The sequence below is a fragment of the Dendrobates tinctorius genome, unplaced genomic scaffold (genome assembly GCF_039654945.1).
Source record: "Dendrobates tinctorius isolate UK_male_01 unplaced genomic scaffold, ASM3965494v1 ptg000021l, whole genome shotgun sequence".
Taxonomy (NCBI): domain Eukaryota; kingdom Metazoa; phylum Chordata; class Amphibia; order Anura; family Dendrobatidae; genus Dendrobates; species Dendrobates tinctorius.
The window spans coordinates 2,495,127-2,511,378 of NW_027361689.1; the positions used below are offsets into that span (position 1 = coordinate 2,495,127).

The 16,252-nt window shown below is 43.8% G+C and overlaps 1 protein-coding gene across 1 annotated transcript in view; it reads right to left on the minus strand.

Moving 5' to 3' along the window:
* The window catches only part of LOC141083767 (ribonuclease H1-like), a 66,862-nt gene that overhangs the window by 20,926 nt on the left and 29,684 nt on the right, over nt 1-16,252 (minus strand). Inside the window, exon 5 of the mRNA XM_073568155.1 lies at nt 5,511-5,595. Within this exon, the coding sequence (XP_073424256.1) occupies nt 5,511-5,595 (85 nt within the window). The remainder of the gene's footprint in view (nt 1-5,510; nt 5,596-16,252) is intronic.

Below are 16,252 nucleotides of genomic sequence, written 5' to 3' on the forward strand. Positions count from 1 at the left end.
GGCTGCAAAATTTATCTACTCACTTTAAACTAATGCCAAAACAAGACTTCATCACAAAACACCAAGTACCAAGGTTTGAAATTTTTAGGTTAGAACAAATTTTCAATTTTTTTACAAAAATTAACTGCAAACTTAGCGGACTCTAAACCTACATCTTAAGAACTAAAATGTCTATTTGACCCATTGGGAAATGGTCTTATATCCCATCTTTACTCCATGTTCCTACAACCTAGGGAGTGCTTGAAAACGAAAGTTATGGAACAATGGGAGGAAGATTTACTAATCTCCCTTACACCTCAAAGGTGGTACAAATGCTATGAAAATATAGTAAAAGGTAGTAATCAAGTTTCACTCACTGAAACGTCCCTTAAATTGTTTCACAGAATACATTATGTTCCCAGTTTCCTACACAGCGTTTCCCATATGGTCAGGGCCGGACTGGGACTAAAATTCAGCCCTGGCATTTGAAGTTACACAGGCCCACTAGTCACATGGTCACTATATAATATCTTTGTACACTTGTAGGTTACAAGAAGTGAGAGGAGATTAACACGACTATATAACATGTAGTCACAGCTGTGCCCAGGATTTCAGCTCAGTCCTATTTATTGCTTTTAGGTACAGTACTCCTCCCAAAGCTCTGTCCCCTTTTGTACGCACAGTGACAGAATTCCTGCCAGAACTGCTATCCATTGGGCAACCAGACCCCCTGGTCATAACCGCTCCCATCATACCTCCCAACTTTTGAAGAAGGCAAAGAGCGATAAAGACTGCGGCGTGCGCAGCTGCAAATTTTAGGCCATGCCCCCTCACACCCATTTCGCAACTAGTCACACCCATGTCCACGCCTAATCGCACCCATTCAGCACTGCTGATCACACTGACTGGTACTGAGGGCACAGTGGCTGGCATTATGGGCACACTGACTGGCACTAAGGAAGAGAGAAAACAGAGAAAAAAGAAAAAAGAGAGAAAGAATGAAGAGCGAGAGAGAAATAAAGAACAGAGCGAAAGATTGGAAAGAAAGAACAGAGAGAGGCAGAGAAAGAACAGAAAGAAAGAAGTGAAGAAAAGAAAGAACAGAGAAAGAAAGAAGAAAGAAAAAGAAAGAAAGAGGGGAAAGAAAAGAACAGAGAAAGAAAAAAAGATTCGAGAGAAAGAAAGAACAGGGAGAGAAAGAAAATGAGGGAAAGACAGAAAGAAAGAACAGAGAAAGAAAGAAAAAGAAAGATTCTATAAAGATACTATAGCAGCCCGTCTCCCATTGTAGTGCCCACCTGAGCCTCCCGATGCAGGACATATCATGATCCGCTCACATGGCCGGCATCCCCGATTCCACGGCAATCCTGCTGTCTGCGCTGTCGGAGGAGGACACAGTGATGGATCTGAAGCATTCCTGGTTCCGTCACAATCTCCTCAAGAAATTCTCATTTCCGGTCGGCTTCCAGCACATCACTTCAGGTGGAACGTCATGTGTGTGTTTTAAAATGCTCCTCGGGGCTCCGCCATGTACTCCTGTGTCCGTGGGAAAAGCCCCTCTTTGTATGCTTCGTACACACTTTGCTCCGCTCCGTACACCTCGTACAGGCGCGGCTCCCCTCCGCACACCTCGTACAGGCGCGGCTCTGCTACATCTACCCTGTAAACCCCTCCTGACCCCACACATACTTACTTCATCCAGCACCACGACAACAGCTAGCAGAGTCTTGCAGACACCAAGAGGCAAGGCTGAGCGCACAGGACCTGTGATGAGGTCACAGGAGGGGCAGAGTCAGGGGTAATATGATCAGGAGTCTGGACAAAGGCTCCTGATCATGTGACCCCTGACTCCTCCCCTCCTGTGACCTCATCACAGGTCCTGTGAACAGAGAAGAGAGCAGGCAAGCGATGCTGTGAGTGGCTGCGTATCTCCCTGCAGTGCGGGAGGGTTGGAAGCTATAACCGCCGTGCCCGCAGAGGGCCGGCGGCAGGAGCAACAGCCAGGCCAGTGGCCGCATCAGCTGGCAAGTGGCCAGATGATCAGGCGCTGCCGCCCACAACCCACATGACAGCGGCCCAGCGGGAAAATGCCCGGTTAGTTATATTACCAATCCGGGCCTGCATACGGTACTTGGCAATTGTTTCAGGGGTTGCGCTGATGACGGAGACACACTCCACATACGGTGGACATGCCCGATAGTGAATTCTCTCTGGAAAGACGTCATAAAATTAATCAACACTGTCCTGAATAAGAAACTACTACTAACACAGACATTGTTACTTCTAAGGGACAGACCAATCCATGCCAATAACAAAACATGCCGACTTATTGATTTTAGCACTCATTGTCCATCCCCCCCCCCCCCCCCTCCTTCCCCATTAACCATAACTTAGTTGTGTTAAGCAGGGCTGTGGAGTCGGAGTCGTGGAGTTGGTGCTCATTTTGGTGGAGTCGGAGTCGGTATAAAATGGACCGACTCGACTCCTAAAATAAATAAATTGGGTACAGTAATTCAATGCAGGATGTGCTGAATATTTTTTCATAGGAGTTTGGGAAAGTTATGAAATGTCCTATAAATGGCTGTTATATTCCTGATCTAAGGCTACATTCACACACAGCGTTTTTCCTGTGTTTTTTGAGGATACGTTTTTCAGCTGCAAAAGCTGATCATCTTTTTAAAAAAACTGCATCACCTGAAAGGTTTTTGAGCTCATAGATAATGTTACTCAATAGCAAAAGCAGATTAGAAATCTGCTCTATCCATATCTGTCTATCCATATCGTATCTGTACCAAAAAGAATGAAAACCGGGTAGTACACCAATATATATTCTGTTCTATCTAAATATCTTGATTATTGGATCATAAAAATGATTAAATATCTGAGGTTCACATTGTACTACAATAAATTTTTCACTTAAATATAAGCAATATGTGTCGGAGTCGGAGTCGTGGAGTCGGAGTCGGTGTAAGGGAAATTGAGGAGTCGGAGGAGTCGCAGGTTTGGCTTACCGACTCCACAGCCCTGGTGTTAAGACTGTTATTCTATAGTTTGTAAGGTAGCGCTGTCATTCAAGGTTGGGGGACACTCGCTTGGCAGCGAATAAGTCACATCCGGCACAGGTTTTCATAAAGCAGTATAGTCCATGTGGTTTATTTCAGCTTCATAAACCGTCACAGCAACAGAAAACAGCATACAGACAGCATTGCGTCCATTACAGAGTTCAGCTCTGTTATCCTTGCATCACACAAATTATGCACTGTTCAATGCGCAGGCTTTCTAGCCACCAAGTTATCTCACCCACGTCAGGGTTGCCTCATGCCGTTTCACCATGCTGCACGTTCATTCCCTCCAGGGAACTAACAGGCACACATCGGCCATTAGTCACAGCGTCCAGACGTGCTGTCAAGCAGGAAGCCACAAGAGACCTTCCAAACGGACCAATCGGGTCTCTGCATTCACATGTGACCAGACCTCAGGTACCTTATATGGTCCATAACCACACCCACAGGTGATCACATGGCTATGACCTCACCCAAGGTCCTACTGCACACAGCCACACAGGCTTCCCTGACACATTGTAACGGAGCGTACTACTCAGCAGTACCTCTGCTGATCATTATGATCTTTCAGTATCCTACACCTATCAGGACAATGGAAATGCTTATACGGCTGTCCTGGGACCCTCACACAGCGCCCCCTAGCGGACACAGCGGTCACTGCACCACAAGTTTTATAAAGCTAAGGCTATGATAATAAGGATATTGTATATTTTTCCATTTATCCTCTCACATATGTCCCCCTGCGAGGGGACCCTTGTGCTTTGATATCAATGTCTTTCACGTTAAAAGATATTCATGTTTTCAAAAAAAATCGTTGAAACTAAATGGCTCTTCACTTTCCAATGAGATGACCACCGTTAGAAGTTATTACTAGAGAAAACTGGCAGTGGCAATATACATTACTGTGTAATGCTTTAACCTCTTTCCCAAGGCAGCCAATTTTCATTTATGTTTCATTTTGTGTCTCCCCCGAAAGCCAAAACTTATACTATTTCAAAGACAAAGCCATAGGAGATCTAGATCTTGTTTATTTTTTCTTTTCAGGACGTCGTTTTGCAGCACATCAGAGCTGGATTTTTCTCTTCTACAATTACTGTGATACCAAGCTTAATTTTTTGTTTATATCATCAATGAAATAAGAAATTCTGAAATTTTATAATAAAAAAAAAAAAAAGAGATTCATTAGTTTGTGTCACCATTTCCTGAGACGCATACATTTTTTATAACTCTTCCATCACTCGAGCTATATATGAGGTCTAACTTTTCCCTGATGTTTTTAGTGCTGCGACTTTTGGGTTACTACGACATTTTGATAAAACGGTACACTAAAAATTATCTTTGCCAAAATTCAGTGACCAAAAAATAAAAAATGGCAATTCTGGCATCTCAATTTGTTTCCTTGCAACATTTATAGTACTAATTAAATGATTTTATATTTTGCTAGAACACACTCAAAGATGCGTCAATATCGAATATGTCGATTTCAAATACAACTTTACTTTTAGTGGAGAAAAAAAAAAAAAAATTGTGATGCAAACCTTTTTTTTCCCCCCTCAGTCCCCCTACGGTACTTGAACCTGTGATTATCTGAACATTTGTTCTACATACTGTATTACACGGAAATACAATTGCATTGTATGGAGCAAACCATGGTCTCCAATAAGGCTCAACCATAGGCTGGTCTTCATAGGAGTATCGTAATAGCAAGCATGGGGGTCTTCAGCATGTTCCATAGCTGCCATGGCATCTCATTGTCACACTGCAACAACGTGCCCCCCAGAGTGTGAAATTTAAATGCTGGTGTTAGGGTCCCGTCACACACAGAGATCTCGCCAGCGAGATCGCTGTGTGTGATGGGGATCAGCGACCGGCCACCGTCGGTTATCGCTGATCGTGCTCGAGCGGCCTGGGCCGTTTTTCGATCGCTGGTCTCCCGCTGCCCAGCACGCATCGCTGCGTGTGGCAGCGAGAGACCAGCGATCAGCAACGCTGGTTTCCAAGGTAAACGGCGGGTATCCAGGAGTCGCGCGGCTCCTAGATACCTGCTGTTTACCTTGGAAACCAGCATGTATGCCGGTTTCCAAGGTAAATAGCGGGTGTCCAATAGCCGCAGCTCCTGGATACCCGACGTTTACATTAGAAACCAGCGTCGCTGGTCCTGATCGCTGGGGCTGTCTATGTGACAGCTCATCAGCAATCAGCCTAACGATGTCCCAGCGATCCCATCCATGTCGGATCGTTGGTGGGATCGCTGGAACATAGTTATGTGTGAGGGGGGGCTTTAGAGGCAGATCCTGGATGTGACACAAACAGCACCTCCCGGGTATGATGTAGGCTCAGCTCCTGAGCCCGTATCAAAACACAGGAACCAAAATGCGCCAGTAAGGGGTTAATAAAGATGACAGATTTCTGACATCTACACAACCTTTCCAATATAAAACAAGTCATTCAGAATGTAAACCTACTTACCCTTAACAGTATACTCGCTGTCAGTATGAACAGTCAGTCTGGTAATATTGTTATCACGGGCTTGTTCTATCGCTGTTCTGGCTGCCTAATAAAGGGAGACTGATTTAAGTGTCATGCTGATTTATTCACTCATCAACAATTTCAACAACTGTTTGCATATAGTGATTGTACACAGTAAGTGACTGTATGACCCAAAGAAAAACGACCATAATGTGACCGGGACACTTTTTACAGTGCAAATATATTCAGCTCTGGCAAAAGTTAAAAGACCACTGCAAAACTTTCATTTTGACTGATTTTTCTCTTTATAGGTATATTTTTTTTAGTAAAATTGCTCTTTTATTCTACAAACTTCTGACTACATGTCTCCCCAGTTCCAATCAATACATTTATTATCTGAAAATGAGAAATGGTCAAAAGAATAAAAAATGCAGTGCTAGCAGACCTCAAATAATGCTAAGAAAACAAATTCATAATCATTTAGAAACAACAATACCAATGTTTTAACTCAGGAAGAGTTCAGAAATCAAAATTTTGTGGAATAACCATGATTTTTTTTTTTTTTTAATGACAGCTTTCATGCATCTTGGCATGCTTTCCACCAGTCTTTTGCACAATGCAGCTTTTGGATGACCTTTTGCCACTCCTGGTACAAAAAATTAAGCAGTTGTTTTGTTTGGATCCATCTTCCTCTTGATTACATTTCAGAGGTTTTCAATGGGGTTCAGGTCTGCAGATTGGGATGGCCATGACAGGGATTTGATGTGGTAAGGCCCCGTCTCACTAAGCAATCTCGGTAGCGAGATCGCTGCTGAGTCACAACTTTTGTGACGTAACAGCGATCTCACCAGCGAGTGCTGTGTGTGACAGCGATCAGCGAGCGGCCCCCCTGCCGGTATCGCTGATCGCTGTAAGAAATCTCTGGACATTTCTTTGGTCGCTGGTCTCCCGCTGGCCAGCACACATCGCTGTGTGTGACAGCGGGAGACCAGCGATCAGGTGTAAAAAATAATAAAAAAAAAAATATATAGTTATTCTCACCTTCCGATGTCCCGTTCAGCCATCCCGCCTCTCTCCACGCTCCGGTCCCAGTGATCCTTTGCACGAATGACCGCGAGACTTTGTTATCCCGCGAGACCGTGACATTTCGCGGTCATTCATGCAAAGGATCACTGGGACCGGAGCGTGGAGAGAGGCCGGAAGACTGTGCGGGACATCGGATGGTGAGAATAACTATATTTTTTATTTTGATTCTATTTTTTACAGGATGGCCATCGATGCCGGGCGCTCGGCATCGCTGTGCTGATCGCTGGTGAAGCTGTCTGTGTGACAGCTCACCAGCGATCACATAGCGACTTACTAGCGATCCTGACACCTTGATATCGGTGTGGGGATCGCTGGTAAGTCGCTTAGTGAGACGGGGCCTGTAGTCCTTCATCCACACATTGATTGACCTAGCTGTGTCGCATGGCGCATTGTCCTGCTGTAAAAAAAAATTGTCCACAGTGTTGGGGAACATTGCCTGAGCAGAAGGAATCAACTGTTTTTCCAGGATAACCTTGTGTGCAGCTTGATTCATATGTCCTTCGCAAAGATTAACCTGCCCAATTCCAGCCTTGCTGATGCATCCCCAGATCATCACCGACCCTCCACCAAATTTCACAGTGGGTGCAAGACACTGTGGCTTGTACGCCTCTACAGGTCTCCGTCTACCCATTAGACCAGGGTTCCCCCCAACTCCAGTCCTCAAGGCCCACCAACAGATCATGTTTTCAGGATTTCCATAGTATTGCTCAGGTGATAATTGCATCACCCGTGCAATACAAAGGAAATCCTGAAAACATGATCTGCTGGTGGGCCTTGAGGACTGAAGTTGGGGAACCCTGCATTAGACAACCAGGCAAAGCTGAAAATTAGACTCAGAAGATTATCTTACTCCAGTCCTCTATGGACCAATCCTTATGGTCTTTGGCAAACTTCAGCCTGGCTCTCCTTTGCTTCGCATTGATTTTTTTTTTTGATTTTTTTTTTTTTTTTTTAAATCTGATAAATTTTTTTATTTAACCTAATTCAAGATACAAAACAGAACAAAAATCACAATGAGAACATTAGCAATGGTCATTAGTTTCAGAAATTCCCCCCCCCCCCCCTTCAATTCATACAAGAGCAGCAAATAATGCATGGTGCAACCTAAGTTCAGGGTCATCTTCTCTCCACCCAAGGTGACCGCAGTGTCTCAAAAGGTTCTTAAGAGAAAAGGCATAACGTAAACGTTTTTTTTTTTCCATATTCACAATAGAGTCAGACTGTCTGAAAAATTCCCTCAACGTCGGCGGATCTTCATTTATACAGCATCTTGCAATCAGTTTTCGCGCAATATATAATCTAGCTATTGCCACCTTATATTTATTATGTACCTGGACCTCCTCCACATATCCCAGTGTACACACCACAGGATCCCTCTCAATCCTACAACCATACACTCCTCCTATAGCACTAAGCACCGCTGTCCAATATGGTTTCAGATTTGGACACTGTCATAACATATGAAGAATTCCAGCCCCCTCCATTCGGCACCGAAGACACTCAGAAATCTGTCTCAGACCCGCTCTATACAGCCGTTCAGGAGTCCTAAATACTTTATGGAGTACATATATCTGCAAGAGTCTGCCCAGTTCACTCAGCGATAATTGGGGTATATATTCCATAATCACTTCCCATTTATCTTCCTCTATCCTACCCAACTCCTCCTCCCATTTCCCCTGTGCTCTAATAGGATAATTACTGTGCTCTAACAAGATAATTATTTTTAAAAAGTATGCATTTGATCCTTCTAAACGCCCGACACTACCCCTTTTGTTCCACCCTCTGCACAGACATAGTCAATCAATATATCCTTGTGAATCTCCATATTCATTGTCCTACTCTGCGTAACATAAGCATGCCTAAACTGCCCATATTGAAGTCTGCAGACCTCCGGTAGCCCATAATCTTCCTGCATCTTTCCAAAGGGCACCAGTCCCTGCGCGTCCTGCACCTGAACCATGTACTGTATTCCCTGTCTCATCCAATTTTTAAATGCTCCCATTTTAATAAATTCCAGTAGAGTCTTATCATTTTGCCATATCGGGGAAAAATTTGTCAAGTGTTCCAAACCCTTAATCTTTTTAATTGCCTCCCAGACTTTTTGTATCAGTGCTAAAGTAGGATACATCAAACCCATCTTCCTAAAACGTCATGCCTCCAACCCCTGAACCAAGTTATCCCTCCCCAACACCTGGACCAAGACCCTTTGTATTGAACAAGCCCAAGACACATCCCTCCACCCCCTCATCTGTTGGCCCTGAGCAACTAAGTAATAAATCCAAGGGTTCAGAAGTGCCAGTCCCCCTCCATCCTTGGGCCTCTGCAATATCAAGTCTGATCCTAGGCTGCTCCCCCCCCCTACACACACACACGAACCCTAAATATAGTCAATAGTACGAAACCACTGCTTAGGGAACCAGATAGGGGCATTGTGCAAGACGTACAGCAGTTGGGGCAACAAAATCATCTTTATCAGATTAATTCTTCCCACTACTGAGAGATACAGTTTACACCACGCCCCTACTATACTCCTAAACTTACTCAGCAGTGGAATCAGATTCAAATCTGCATAGCTCGAAATTGAAAGTGCCACCTGAATGCCCAGGTATTTAAACTGTCGCCCTTCTGCCAACCTACTACCCTCCCCTAACACTGGCACATCAACAACACAATCATCTACAGCCATGACAGTGGATTTTTCCCAGTTAATTTCTAATCCCGATATACACTCACTGGCCACTTTATTAGGTACACCTGTCCAACTGTGTGTTAAGACTTAATTTCTAATCAGCCAATCACATGGCGGCAACTCAGTGCATTTAGGCATGTAGACATGGTCAAGACAATCTCCTGCAGTTCAAACCGAGCATCAGTATGGGGAAGAAAGGTGATTTGAGTGCCTTTGAACGTGGCATGATTGTTGGTGCCAGAAGGGCTGGTCTGAGAATTTCAGAAACTGCTGATCTACTGGGATTTTCACGCACAACCATCTCTAGGGTTTACAGAGAATGGTCCGAAAAAGAAAAAAAATCCAGTGAGCGGCAGTTCTGTGGCCGGAAATGCCATGTTGATGCCAGAGGAGAATGGGCAGACTGGTTCGAGCTGATAGAAAGGCAACAGTGACTCAAATTGCCACCCGTTACAACCAAGGTAGGCAGAAGAGCATCTCTGAACGCACAGCGCGTCGAACTTTGAGGCAGATGGGCTACAGCAGCAGAAGACCACACTGGGTACCACTCCTCTCAGCTAAGAACAGGAAACTGAGGCTACAATTTGCACAAGCTCATCGAAATTGGACAGTAGAAGATTGGAAAAACGTTGCCTGGTCTGATGAGTCTCGATTTCTGCTGCGACATTCGGATGGTAGGGTCAGAATTTGGCGTAAACAACATGAAAGCATGGATCCATCCTGCCTTGTATCAACGGTTCAGGCTGGTGGTGGTGGTGTCATGGTGTGGGGAATTTTTTCTGGGCACTCTTTGGGCCCCTTGGTACCAATTGAGCATCGTTGCAACGCCACAGCCTACCTGAGTATTGTTGCTGACCATGTCCATCCCTTTATGACCACAATGTACCCAACATCTGATGGCTACTTTCAGCAGGATAATGCGCCATGTCATAAAGCTCGAATCATCTCAGATTGGTTTCTTGAACATGACAATGAGTTTACTGTACTCAAATGGCCTCCTCAGTCACCAGATCTCAATCCAATAGAGCATCTTTGGGATGTGGTGGAACGGGAGATTCGCATCAGGGATGTGCAGCCGACAAATCTGCGCCAACTGTGTGATGCCATCATGTCAATATGGTCCAAAATCTCTGAGGAATGCTTCCAGCACCTTGTTGAATCTCTGCCACGAAGAATTGAGGCAGTTCTGAAGGCAAAAGGGGGTCCAACCCCTTACTAGCATGGTGTACCTAATAAAGTGGCCAGTGAGTGTAGACCCAAATGTTTTAAGAATATCCATTGCTCTCAGCAACGACTCTCCGGAGTCCTCCAAAAAAAAGCAACACATCATCTGCATACAGTGATGCTTTTTCTTCTACCAAGCCATATCTGAACCCTTTAACCGAAGCCGTCCACCTAATTGTCTGCGCCAAGGGCTCCACTGCCAAAGCAAAAAGTAGTGGGGACAGTGGACACGCCTGCCTAGCCCCCCTATGAAGCGCAAAGCTCTCAGACATTTGCCCGTTAACTCTGACCCTAGCGGTTGGGGAATTATATAGCAACCATATCCATGAAATAAAGGTCAGCCCAAAACCAAAGTATTCCAACACCCTACAAAGATACTGCCATTCAACACTATCACACGTCCAATGATACCACAACCCTACTGCCCCTATTGTCCGACAGCAGCTGCAAATTCAGGAAAAGTCTATGCAAATTAATCGCTGTAGACTTATTTGGCATAAATCCGGATTGGTCAGGATGAACAAGATCCTGAACCACACTCGCCAAACGGCTAGCCAAAATTTTAGCAAAATCTTTACACATCTACCGTCAGCAACGAGATGGGCCTATAAGATTCTGCCAACACCAGATCTCTTCCCTCTTTCTGAATGACCACCACCACCTCTCATGGATGCCGGTAATTCACCCACCCGAAGAGCCTCTTCAAAAACCTTTCGCAGTCTGGGTGTTACCATCTCAATTAATTGTTTGTAGATTTCACTCGGGATACCATCTGCCCCCAGGGCCCTATTAGCCATAGACATAATGGCCATTTCAATCTCTTCTTTTGTAATGGGCACCTCCAGTCTCCCCCTATCACTGTCTTTAATACTCAGGAGCCCTGCTTCTGAAGAAAACCTTTTATGTCCCCAAATGAGTCCCCCAATCCCGAAGAATATAACTGATTATAGAATGGTCTAAATTCCCCCTAAAATACTCTGTGCCCCCCCCCCCCCCACCCCTCATCAGTCTTCAATTAATATACATAGGACGATTCCCTCTGCGCCGCTACCACCACTGACAACAGATGCCCCGCTTTTTCACCATCAAAAAATTGCGCTTTCTGGAAGGCCCTCCTCCTTCCTCAAATATACCTACCTTATTAACCTCTTCCTGTGCACCCCTTAGCCTACTCTGATTTTCTGTTGACAGGTCCAGTACTATATCCCTCTCCACGTTTCTATTTCCCCGTCTTCTAGCTGAGATTTCGACCTACACCTGGAAATCTCTCGAAACAAGAGACCCCTTAGGACCGCTTTCATAGCATCCCACACCACCCAACTGTCGGCACTCCCTTCATTAATCTGCCAATACTCCTCCAATTCTCTCTTTATAGTATTCATATCAATATATTCCAGCCATACTGGGTTCAACTTCCACCCAACTCCCTTCCCAAACTTCCCCCCTATCCATCTAATGGACAATTCTATAGGCTTATGGTCCGAAATCACCCTTGTGCGGTATTCCACTCCACAGACCAGTTGTGTCATTAGCTCATTTCCCAGTGCCATATCTATTCGTGAGAGACCCATGCATCGCAGAGTAACAAGAGTAGCACACCGCATTCTCATTTATCACTCTCAACAGGTCCATCATTCCAATTTCTTTAATATAATTCCCAAATGCGTTTAAGTGCACTCTGTTTATGTCCATCCCATCCCTCATCTACAACATTGTTGAAATCACCAATAAGTAATGGTAATCCTGTACCCCGCTTAAATAATTCCATAACTTTTTCCCCGCTTTATGGAGGTGGAACGTACATAGCTACTATACATATTGATTGCCCATAAACTTTACAGACAACAGAAACACACAGTCCTTCAATTTCTTCAAATGGCGTAGACACTCCTATTAATAAAGAGACTCCTCTAGCATATGAAGAATACATGGAAAGATATACTCTCCCAATCCACCTCCTCCACCTTTTCCTGTAGTAAATGAGTCTCCTGGAGGCATAGAATATCCGGTCTCCTCTTCCTAGCATATTCCAGGATCGCCGTTCTTCGTGTTCCCTCTGACAGTCCTCTTACATTACAACTAAGGATTTTAATACTATCACCCATCATACAATTCTATACATACAAGTTCCCGACCCTTGAAAATATCTTGCAGCTTTCCGTATGCAATAAGACTCTTCCCTAAACAACCACTCCCCACCCTCCTCACCCCTCATATACAGTAACCCAACAAACCATAACAGTTCTCCCGTTGTATTTTTCCCCTCTCTTACCAGAGAGGGTACTCCAACGTCTAGCTACCCTATAAACGTGACTTCTGAACCACTATCCATCTAAAACTCCTCCACACCTCCTCCGCTTATGCATATAGACATTATTATTACAATCAATTAATATGCAGGCACCAGAAACCTCCATAACAGCACCATCCAGTAGTTTCTCCTTGCCAAAAAACGGCACAACAGCGCGGCATTTCACTCCGCTCACTTCCCTCTGTTCTTATCTGCCCTGGAGCCGCTTGTTGTTTAAGTCAAGCCATTTCACGGCCTCCTCCGGTGTTTGGAAAAAATGCACTGTTCCCAGGGCCACAACCCTGAGCTTTGCCGGATATAAGGTCGAGTAAGCCAAAGCCAAGTCTCTCAGTCTTTTCTTCACTGCACCATATTGCATCCTCTGCTTTTGCACCTTGGCTGAGTAATCAGGATAAATGGAAATCTTTTGTCCATTAAAGCACAGATCGTGGGCCATTCTTGCGTTCCTTAGTATAATGTCTCTGTCTCTATTATTAAGGATCCTAGCAAGGACAGTACGGGGGGGGGCGAATGCGAGCGGGAGGGGTCTCATGGGAACATGGTGCACTCTCTCCACCGCATAAAGTTTGGTCAAGTTATCGGCGCCAATTTTAGTGCAGAGCCAGTCCTCAAATGCTGTAGATCGGTCCCTTCCGCCTTCTCAGGGATGCCCACTAATCTCAAATTATTCCGCCTTGCGTGGTTTTCCAAGTCATTTTTCTCAGCCAGTGCAGCACATCTCTGCAAACATTAAGTGTGAGACTTCTGCATTTTAGCAAGTTTGCCTTCCAGCACACTCACTCTCTCCTCTACTGCCCCCACCCTGGCATCAGCTTAATTTATGGCTGCTTTCATGCTGGACATATCTTCTTTAACCCCATCAACTCTATTTGTAAGGGTTGTTAGTGCAAAATCTAACCAAGTCATATACATCCTTCAGTGTGGGCTCCCATATATCAATGTCTTCCTGCTCCACCTTCTCCTTTTCCAGACGTTCATCCTCACCCATTAACCCCTCCTGTATCGAATCAGCCTGAGTCTTCTTTCTCCTCCTCAGTCTCCCCCTCCCCCTCTTCAGACACCACCCTTGCTGCTCCATCCAGCCTTGCAAACTTCTCCAATTTGACTGCTATCTCCAGTCTCCGTGTGTAGGAGACATTTGCTACATCTGCCTTCTCAGCCACCTCCACGCTCTCTGTGCCATCTTCAGCCCAACTCCCAGCTCCTCTCATCCTGCTGCAATCTCCCTCCCATGACCTCCGGTCACCACAGCACAGCGTGTCAGGGTCTTCCTCCAATCCTCACCACCACCATCATCATCACAGATCGTTATCAGCACTCCAGAGGGACTTTAAACAGGATAAATGAAGGTATGCAGCGGAGAGGTCACAGGAGTCGTCCGCTCTCATCGAATGCTATGCCAAGCCCCCTTTGCTTCTCATTAATGAAAGGTTTTTTTTCCTACCTTTATGTGACTTGAGCCCTGCCTCTAGGAGCCTGTTACGAACTGTTCTTGCCATGCACTTCCCCCCCCCAGCTGCCATTTGCCATTTCTTTTGTAGGTCACTTAATGTCATCCTGCGGTTAACTAGTGACATTCGAATAAGATGACGGTCATCCCGGTCAGTGGAGTCGTTTTCGCCCTCTGCCGGTCTGTAGCTTTGTTGTCCCCAATGTCTGCTGCTTGACTTTGTTGTAATGGACTGCAGTCTTAGAAATTTTAAGAATGGAGGTAACATGACCCTAACTGTATCCCTCTACTAGTGAAGCCAGAATTTAGCCCTTCTTTTTCTCACAAAGCTTTTCTTTTCAACTCCTTTAGCATGTTTAAAAGTTATTTTTTCATTCCTATTACTTTTGGGATATTACTAGCACTTGTTTTGCCATCCAGCTAGTCCTACTGTAAGAGGATTGTGAACACCACAGCAGGGTTTTTTATACTTTCCTTCGTTAAATAAGATTTGGTTCAGGTCAACACCTAATCAGAAGCACATTAAGTAGAATGAGGTGTACTCTGGTTGGAATTCAACTAACACTGGAATGGAATGGCTGTAAGACATGTAGAGAAGCCGATTTTTATAAAACTGTACAGTGGTCTCTTAATTTTTGCCAGAGCTGTACATGTATGTATGTATGACAGATATACATACACACGTTTTTGTCTACTAGGGAATAAGAAGGTATTTTCTATAGGTAGGTTCACTCATTAAAAAGATACTAATTGAATTTGTTACTGAAAAAAAAAAAAAAATAATAATATTCAATCTAAAGAGTCCTTATTGCCTGAAAAAAGAACAATCTCTGATGAAGCCCCTATGTTGGGCCGAAAACGTTTAGAATAAATGTTATCTGGATGCCAATAAAGATGGAATTTTTCTTTTGAAAAAAAGAGTGCCAAGTTCATTATCAATTATATTACAGGCTGGATACCCTACTTGTGCACCTTCTACGAACTCATTGACTTCTGAGTGCCTTGTTGCGTTTCATTATTTAAAAGAGATAATGCATCAAACTGGGCTGTGCCATAATCCCTATATTTAAAAAAGAAAAAAAAAAAACATTTTGGCTCCAAAATTGTGCTGATATAAAGTAGACATGTGGGAAATGTTATTTATTAACCATTTTGTGTCACATCTCTGATTTGAGGGCATAAAAAAAAAAAAAAAAAAAAATATTCAAAGACTCAAAGTTCAAAAATTGCTAAATATACAAAATTTGCCAAATTTCCCAATTTTTTCACAAATAAACGCAAGTTATAAACGAAGACATTTTACCAGTATTATAAAGTACAATATGTCATGAGACAACAATCTCAGAATCACTGGGATCCTTTGAAGTGCTCCAGAGTTATGGTCTCACAAAGTGACAGTGGTCTGAATTGAAAAAAAAATGTCCTGGTCAGAAAGGTATAACAGACTGTGTGGTGAAGGGGTTAAAAAATTGATTAATTTTTTAAGCTGTTATCTGCTTTTCAGAATTACCAGGGTCACAGTGCAATTTTTTAATATACAATTGTAAACCAAATTATTTAATCCCTCTTTGCAAATTAGTATTAAATATTTCCTTCTCCGGTAAATTGAAACAAAAAAAAAAAAAAAAATTATTAATAAACCCTTTTTTTTTTTTTTTTTTTAAATACAAAATCACAATGCCACCAATGACTACTGCAATCTCAGAATTATTTCCCCCTCATGACAGGAGATTTTAGTCCTCAGAGCCCCTTTGGCTGTTACGATTAGCTGAACATATGAAGGCTAGCCATACAGCAGCTTCTGTCTGTTCTTGAAGAATCAGTTCATTCCTTACGAATAATGGCCTGCAGCAGTTCAACAATATTCTAGCATTGTCAAGAGATTGGTCCAAAAAGTTAAGAGATCATTGTCTTGCACAAACAAGAAAACGAATGCAAAGATACAAAAGGCATTAAAATGTTCCTAGAGAACAAGTTGGTAG